The following is a 9,031-nucleotide window of genomic DNA, read 5'->3' on the forward strand; positions in this document are numbered from 1 at the left end:
TAATGTTACTTTTCCTTCCTTTAAAAAAAATTTAAAAAAAAAAAAATCAAGGGCTATATCTAAAATCACTTTTTTATTGTCACTTCATACAGATTTAAATATTTAACATTCAGATAAACAACTATGTGTTTATGTAGTTTGTCATTAGCTACTTCACCATAAACTGATAGAATCTCCCTTTCCAACTTCGGTAAGATTCCTTCCAGCGGATCCTGAAGTACTCACTTTGCATGTTGGCATCTCGCAGCAAAAAAAAATTACTTTCAAGTGAACTATATAGTGTTTAATGAAAAAAATATTACATAATGTAGGCTTTCACAATAAGTCACATTTTTTGCAAAATAATTTGAAGATTGCAAGTAAGACGTCTCTCTTTTATTCAAAAAATAAATATATCCTTTCTGAATCAAAGCACTTCATGTGACATTAAGTACAAAGAAGAAATGTACTTCTTTGGAAGTTCTGAAATAGACATACAAGAGCTCATGGGAGCAATGTTACCCAGAACAGTGATAAAAGCTGAAAGCAGATTTTTTACAAATTTATAGCAGAACACTATTTCCTTTTACAATATAGAGCTTCAAACAAATTTAAGAAAAACACCACTTTAAAAGTCTGAAAGGCACATGAACTGGAGCATAAAACGTACTGGCACGGTCACTAATACGTTTTATGTTACATTCCTAAAGAGAAGCTGTGGGACCCTAACCAAGAGAAAGACTGAAAATACCGGCAAGTTCTTTTGTAAAGTATTAAAAGAGTGGCAGAGAGTTCCTTTTGGCTCTTGATAAAATTCTTAATAACCCAAAGCTAGAAAGTCTGAAAAGCTGCATCATTCAGTTGTGTTTGGACGAGTCGCTACATAAACAAATACAACAATCAGCAGTACTACAACAGCCAGCGTGGGAAGCACGACGGTGGTGATTTGTTGCCGGGCCTCTTGCATTGCCTGTTTTCTCTCCTTTTTATCTTTGGAGGTCTCTTTTTTGGGTTTCCCTCTTAGCTGCCTCATCCTCCTCTTAGGATCTTTTGTTCACCGATACCGGGGAGCGAAGTGAGTTGAGCAGCAGAAAATAGTCCAAGGTTTTTTGAAAGAAGTTGAAGAATTAAAGGGTTTTCAAGTTTGAAGGGTTGAAGAATTCCTTCTTCAAGCGGCTGGCTGTGTGAGAACTACAAGAGAAGGAAAGAAACAATTCTTTTGAGCAAGATCTACACATATTCTAGTTACTAAAACTACCTGCAGCTCCACTTGGTAAGTCTTTTATCCAACTGGTACCAATACATATGCAAGCTTCTTTCAAGGAAACAGAATCGCAGTGCGCTTGCTCAGCTCATCAACAACACTTTCCCCATAAAGAACCACCACAGTTCATCACAGTGCGCGTATTTGTCCAAGAGCACTGAACTCACACTCTGTTAAGCCAGAAACAAAGCCCAGCATCATACATTTTCTCCTCTGAGGCAAACGAGAACATGGCTAAAGACTTAATGAAAATAATCCAAATTAGTCTTGCATCAACGCAGAGCACCAGCTGCCCCTTCTAACAGCAGCAGGCTCCCAACGGAAGGTCTGTGGCTCCCCGCAAACCTGCGGAACGAGGACAGGCAAGCATGCACCCCACTACATGGAAAAGCATTACGTGTTTATCATCCACACCAGTGTTCATTGGAACGTTGGGTATTCTAACAGGAAGAAATGTGGGGAAAGAGCTGCTTAAGTTGCCCTTCTGGGTCTGCTGCCATAGAAGCAAGTCTAAATCGTAACATGACTCAGGGCTGTCACTCTTACTACCGCTGTCATTTTTATAAGAAAAAGATGCCAAACGATAACGAGCCTGCTTATAAATCACCACTGTAGACAAGCAGTCATTCACTCTAGTAGTTGCTCTGAAGCATCTACTAGACCAATTTTTAAAAGCAGAAGTATCTATGAAGTGAGATTATAAAAAACACAGCACGATATGAAAGCCTCTCTGAACTATGGAGAATTAGTAGGTGCTTAGTATTCCCATACCTTACGGGGTTTTTTGCTCCTAAGGTGCCTACAGACTGCGCCAGGGGAGGGAGGACGCCAACTGTTTGGCCATATTCCTCTTTGCCACGTCCCCCATTTCTGCAGCGGCACAATAGCTGGATACAGGCCAGATGTATCTCAATACAAATTTGGAGGGTAACAATTACTGGTGTCCAATATTGAGTTGAATTGAAAGTCAGCTATGAACTGATGTTTTTCCACCACTCCCTTACATACTCAGAATAGATGAAGAAATTAATGGGTTAATGTAACTGCCTCTTATTTCCCTCTTCTTTATATCAAAATATAAAGATTATTTTAGCGTGCTGCTGTATAACAGGAGTGTGTGTCAACAAGCAAAGCTGCAAAGCTCGCTCAGTTCACACAGACACGATTTCCTCTTGATGTGTCATCTCTGGTCAATGTTACAAGTTGTCTTACGATGACTTTTTAAAAAAAAGAAGAGGTTCTCACTGGAATCGCAATGCTTTCTGTCGGTGTTAGCACTTATCCTGATTTGTCAGCCTGACCACAGACGCAAAACCGAACTAAAACACTCATGTACAAACCACGAATCCTCACCTATAGGTTACGTGTGACTACAAAGGAGTTTGTAGTCACAAATTGGAGGGAGCAACTACACACCACACCCCGTTCCAGTCTTTTAATCAAATGGGACTGCTTCATTTCTAAGCTTTCATAACTGTTTCTTCTCAGCAAATCTTCAATTCTCCTACTGATTCAGGGCAGAGTCTTCAGTATTCCACCTTCTGCAAGGTATGGATTTCTGGTTTGGTTTTGTTGTTTATCACTTCTCTAACTCTTTAATTTCCTCTGGGGCAAAAGAAGTCTCTGGTTTACCTCTTCCATTTCTATTTCATTCTCCTTCTCTGGTCACAAGCTTTATTACAAACTTTAGAAAAACTACTACGCAAAATAAAGTTTTACATTTGCCCTTTGGGATAATTAGACAACCAAAGCATTTCAGGCTATAGTATCTTCATACTGTTTTCTGTCTCCCCTGTTAATGTATGTCAGTGGGTTTTCCATCCAGATTACTCACGAGACCCAAGAAGTGATCGACAGTAAAAGCCTTTGGGACTTTGTGTATACCACAGAAACAAACAGGAGTTGCCATGAAACCAGCCTCTCTAATAACGAATGTATGCCTTGCTCTACGCCGCATCGCTTGCTGCCCAGACATTAAAAACATCAGGATGTTTTTCTAAGTCTCTTTTGAATGAATATTTCATTCTGAAGCAGAATTATACCAAGTTAATTACATACACTAGCTAACATCTGACGGCGTAGAACAGAAAGCCTTCCCGCAAATGTCAGCACCACTTGAATTGCAAGCTGATGCTCTCCAGTTTGGGAATCTGGCATCAATCTCCAAACACATTTCCAGCAGATTGGGTTACTTGGCTTGGTTACCGTCAGAGATGGACTTGCACAGAAACTGGGCCGCAGTTTTCACAGAAATGAGCCTTAGGGTTCATCGTGATCGAACCATAAAATGGAAGCAGTGACTCTCTCCAAGTTGCCACCAGGCTCCACTAGGAGCCCAGACGCGACTGCCAGTATTAGACAGTTGCTGCAAGAGACAACACTCCCCCACAGGAAAGGTCCAGGATGTTGTACATGCTGCTAGGTTCGTGTTGGTATGAAACAGCACTTAAAATCCAGTGCTCAGTTGCGCAAGACAAAATGCTACGGCTCCTGTTGCGCAGGCGGAGTAAGAGGGCCACCGCCGAGCCTCTTACCAGCCACCCATGGACTTCACCGGAAGGTGACTACTGACGTTTACGGAAAAGAAGAAACAGATACATGAAGTACAGCAAGGCAGTGCCAGGGCCGGGATTACAACGTCAGGGTCTCGTTCCCTGGGGCGTACAAGAACAAATTATCTCACATTACTGAGCTACGTCCTCCTTCAGCCAGTAATCACCCTGCTTGTGCGCTGGGAAGGCTGCACTCAAGCAAAGAGAGGAAGGAAAGAATGCAGCATTGGGATGGGTGTAATTAACAGCCTAGTTAGCAGTCCCCATTGAAAACATCTCAGAGCAAATCGCTATCAGAAGGGAAATGAGAAAGTGATGTCCCACAGGTACTCCAGTCGTGTGGGAACTCCAACTTTAGCTGGATCAGCTAACCTCACACTGCAGAACTGGAAACCCACCTTTTCTCCTCAAATGGAAACGGAGAGCCTCCTCTCCATTCCTAGTCTCCCACAAAGGGAGAGGGCTCGCTGCCTCAGGCTGTACGCATCCTCCTACGGCGGCTTCCCGTTTCTATTAACTGCTCAACCTGGCCCAAGCATCTGCCAAGGCTGCAAATGATCACCAAGCAGTTCAACTACTGCTTTTACTGGAGAGTCGGCAACTCCCTCAGCTGGGACATTTCTAGGAATAGCATAGAAGGGGTTAACAGTGGAATATTCATAATCCACAACAGTATGGCACTAGCCAACAGAGCCTGTAACTTCACCTTCCTTTTTTATGCATTTCACAATTTAAAATTTGATAATAAAATGGCATGGGGTAATGAGATTTTTTTTTTTCCTTTAAAGTTCACTATAGCAAAGTTACCCTCAAAAGCAGGAACCTGCTGGCTAGAAAGAATCCATCTTGATTGCCAAATCAAGAAAAGGAACGTTGGCTTGGTATAGTTGTTTGAAACATCCATTTCACAGAGACTACCTCTTCCCTCTGACACAGCAGTGCTCCAACTTGACACTGAAAAGCTAAGGTTTCAAGCAGAACAAACCATTAAAAAGTTCAAGCTACTGAAGACAAACGTGAGGACGTTGTTCTTCAACATAATAAAAATTCACGATTTTAGCACCCTGGCTTGATGTCTAGAGCAATTACATTCCTCCTTGCCCATCATCCAAATTGCTTTTTATATATAAAAGTGCTTTTCATAGCATGAAGAATGAGCCCTTCTGGGTTAAGTTACTCTGAACTCTTTTGCAGTCTCAAAACCTAGGAGCACAGATCAGCGGATTTGCTGAGTTCACTCACACCAGTGCTGAAGCATTTGCCAGCACCTTAAAGCAAGTCAACTACAGTTAAGCAGAGGTAATTTTCTACCAGAAGGCTGTAATAAAACATGTGAGGTCTGGTAGCCTTCAAAACATATCAACAATCTCCCAACCAGAATTTATGGCAATCCGCAGTCTTTTTTTGTAAAATTAACCCTGACCATTAGTAATCTGCAATTAAAAGCTCCTCACACCACACATGGCTATTCCTGCGAGCCAGGAACGGCAGCCCTGACTGCGGCTACACCAGCACTTGCCAAGTGATGCAATTCTGCATCATCTTCTACATGCAACACATGCACAAAAGATTTTCGTTACCTGTACTTAGTGTAATTGCACGCCTAGTTGTCTGCAGAACTTATTATCACCAATCTTACAGCATGACCATATTAGCCATGTTAAGCTGAATGATTTTTCTCCAAATCCAAAGTTACAAGTGCTTGCAAGCCAATTTGGATTAACCTGGCCTCATGATCCTGCTACTCACACTGTAACATTTCTGGAACAGAAAAACATCTTGAAATTCAAACAATCAATCTGACAAGAATTAATTTTTATCATTTAAGTTTTCCCCCAGGCCCATGGATGTTACTGAGACATTAAAAATAAAACCAAACAACGAACCAGCAGACAATCAGGACACACTGTATTCCAATCGCCTGCCAGCAGTAGGGAAAAGGACACAAGATACCTAAACAGACAATACTCTTCAGATTATTTTAGTGTTACAAGGCCCCCAAACCAGCAGTTCCAATCACTGGGACACACCAGCATCAGAGTCAAAAAGAACTAAAACCAACAAGCTAATCAGCTTGTTATTTATTTTTGCTGCTGGCCTGATTACTTCAGAAGAGTCGGATCCAAGCGATGGAAAGGATGGAAAGAGGAGGCGGCGGTGACCCAAGGGGCTGGTTACTGGGTAACCAGTGCTCAGCGCTGAGCGGTCGCCGAAACAGGAGCACTCCCCAGCCTCATGATGAAGACCATCCTTCTTCCCACCAGTGAAGGAGGATTGTTCCTCACAGTGCTGCCGAAGCCCCAGGCCACAGGCATGGAGCGCTCTGCTCCCGTGCTCCCAGCAGAAGGGACGCAGCGGCCCGGGGCAGCCCGGAGCGGCTGTGCAGGGTCTCCGACACATGATGCTTTCATCCTCCCTTACCTCGTGCAACTTGAACTTCACCACGGCCGAGCAGGTGGCCACCGCAAGGAGACGGCAGCTCCTGACAGAGCAGAAGGAAACCTGCCCCAGGCAGCGTGGGGAGTCCAGGACCAACAAGTTGGCTCAAGTAATACTTGTTCTCGCTTCTAACCTTAATTGAAGTGGAGTCTAAGCAACACGTCATTTCCTACCTTTGAAACCGTGCAAATGTTTTTGGTTTGGTTTTTTTTTTAATAAACGATTGAACTGCACGTAATACTGTTACACAAACCCTGGGTACTACTTAATAAAGGACAAGTCTTGCTTTAGGCTACCCCATGGAACAGAGATTTTTTTTTTTTTTGGGTCATTACTCCATAACAGATTTTACCTCAAGGTGAAATACCATGTTTTGAACAGGGAATTTTCTTTCCTGCAGCTCAAATTTCTGGCCATTGCCAGAGTAGCATCAGTAAGGTCACCATTTTCTAAGGTGATATAGCCAGCTTAGAAACACAGCTAAATGGGAATTTTAAAAAGCATTTCAGTGCGACCTTGGGACAGATTTACAAACAGGAATACTTGTGCACAGAGCTCTAGTCGGGGCCTCCAGAGACCTCGGTTCTCCACGCAGCCCTTCCATCCACACAGGTCCATCTCTGTCACTGTTTTTTTTCTGTGTGTTTCAGCTTTGGCAGGTGTAAGAGAGAAAAATAACAATCCCTCACACCTTTTATGAAGAACGCCTTCATCCCTTCAGATGGCTGCTACCTGGGTAAGATCTGCACGAGCACTTAGACCAGTTCACACCCAACTCCAATGCCAAGACAGAAGCTAAATCTGCTCCTGTGTTGGTGTCAGATGCATTAGGCACCTAATGCCTTACAAACCTGGCTCTGAAGAGGGGGCTTTTTTTTAAAAAAAAAAAAGCTTGATTGTAATAGTTTTCATGCAACTGCAGTAGTGATTGTCCAGCACTGCTTCCATCACATTCAAGCACAATTATTACACTCCATTTTAAACGCTAAATGTAAAATGATAGGTAAAAAAAAAATAATCTTCATTATTTGACAGGAGCAAAATGTACTGTGTAATCACTTGTGTGGGTGACAAAGATGGATAGAGCAGAGATTTGCCAATTTGACTGAGAGCTGAACCCTAAAGAGAAAGCCTGCCCAGAGGATTAAGAAAACACTTTAATCCCAGTCACATCCTCCCTCCCTCCCTCCCATAGACCTCCCCAGCCAACCCACTTTCAGCAACACAAAAGCAGCCCCACGATGAAGTTCATATTCCAGCTGCAGGACAGTCCCTGTTGGTACCGCAACGCAGCTCTGTGTGACCACTAACAAGGGGAAATGATTATTGCCTGCTTAAAAAAGAAACTTTTCATTTGTACAAGCCGTCCCCCTAATGAAACAAGAGCGACGTAAGCGAGAAAGGACTCTGCAGGAAGAGCCACACAAGTAACGTTGGCTCCTGCACCAACAAACACCCTGGGTCACCCACCTCGTTACTTGTAAACGGAAGTTGCACAGCAGAATTGATGCATAGCTGAAGAGAATGCTTGCGATGCTAAATTTGAGATCTTCATGTTTCAGTGACACTATCTGTCATGATTTCAGAGTGTGCTAAAAATGAAGACAAGCGTTACAAGAAAATTTTTTGTTCTGTGAAAAATGGATTTTCATGTTACAGCATAAGGCCAGTTCTTAACACCATAAAAATCTACCTCAGTCTATTTGACTGTAGCAAGGAATTATGATGAGCAAATCAAAACAACCCTGTTTTCAAGGGTAAAAGCTTTTAATTACACACGTAACAATATGGAACTATTAAGATGCTGTTTGAAGTCAGTTGAACATTATTTTTTTAGTGAGGGGTGGTGGCTTTTTTTCCGAATTACAGACCTAAATCTGAATTGACCCATCATTACTGCAACACCACATTTACTGAAAATGTAGCTTTGAGAGTCTCCAAACTACTCACAGCATTTGGAAAATGAAAGCCAGCATTGATGCTGCCAGAAAGTCAGAGAGAACAAGGCCACCAAAGCAAAAAGCTATTTCAATATGATTTTCACAATTCTGAGGACTCGGATATAGCAAGTAATCTGTATTAGACACAAAAAGCCAAGGATCTCTGCATCTGGGAAGGCACCGTTTAACAGAGATGAGGTGACGGTATTTTTGGCGCATACGGTGTTGCAGTGCAATCCCATCTGCCCTGAATGCAGCAAGGAAACAGAACAGAACTCCATTTAAAAAAAACAAAATAAAAAGGCAAGTCATTTTGCCCCATGAAGAGGTGGACAAATAACCTCTGTTTGTCTTTGTAGATAAAGAACCAGCATCAAGACAACTTTTGCAACAGCCAGTCTAATGAAGAAATAGGACTAATGTTTACTGAAAACACACAAAAAACAAACACTTAATTTCTGCCACTGCATGAATTCAGTTCCTAGGGGAGGCTGTAAAAGAAGAGCTTGCCATTCTCCATCTATACAGCTACAGATGATCTTGTGCATGAAGGCAGTAAACCACAACACCTGGCACATGACTTGATATTATGTGTTTGCTCAGCTGTTCCTGACAAGACTCCTTGGACACAAAACATTTCTCTTTCCAGCACATTTACCGAAATTCAGTCAGTTTCTAAATAGCGACGCTAAGTAAATAAATACGTAAAAATAAACAAGTCAGTGGTGTCAGAGCTCCTCAAAATTTACATGCTGCTTTCCCAGACCAACCCCAAGTGTTTTGCGCCTGCAGGAAGGTGCGGCAATAGGAATCCGGTGTGAAAATAACATTTCTGTGTTCCAGTACAGCTGCGCCAG

The 9,031-nt window shown here is 42.4% G+C and overlaps 1 protein-coding gene across 1 annotated transcript; it reads right to left on the reverse strand.

The window, feature by feature from the left end:
• Positions 1-274: 274 nt before the first annotated feature.
• SMCO4 (single-pass membrane protein with coiled-coil domains 4) lies at positions 275-1,092 on the reverse strand. The gene has a single exon (XM_010286034.1). The coding sequence runs from the start codon at positions 1,010-1,012 to the stop codon at positions 833-835; it is 180 nt and encodes a 59-aa protein (XP_010284336.1). The 5' UTR covers positions 1,013-1,092; the 3' UTR covers positions 275-832.
• Between the last annotated feature and the right edge of the window lie 7,939 nt (positions 1,093-9,031).

Source organism: Phaethon lepturus, unplaced genomic scaffold, assembly GCF_000687285.1.
Source record: "Phaethon lepturus isolate BGI_N335 unplaced genomic scaffold, ASM68728v1 scaffold21054, whole genome shotgun sequence".
NCBI classification, from domain to species: domain Eukaryota; kingdom Metazoa; phylum Chordata; class Aves; order Phaethontiformes; family Phaethontidae; genus Phaethon; species Phaethon lepturus.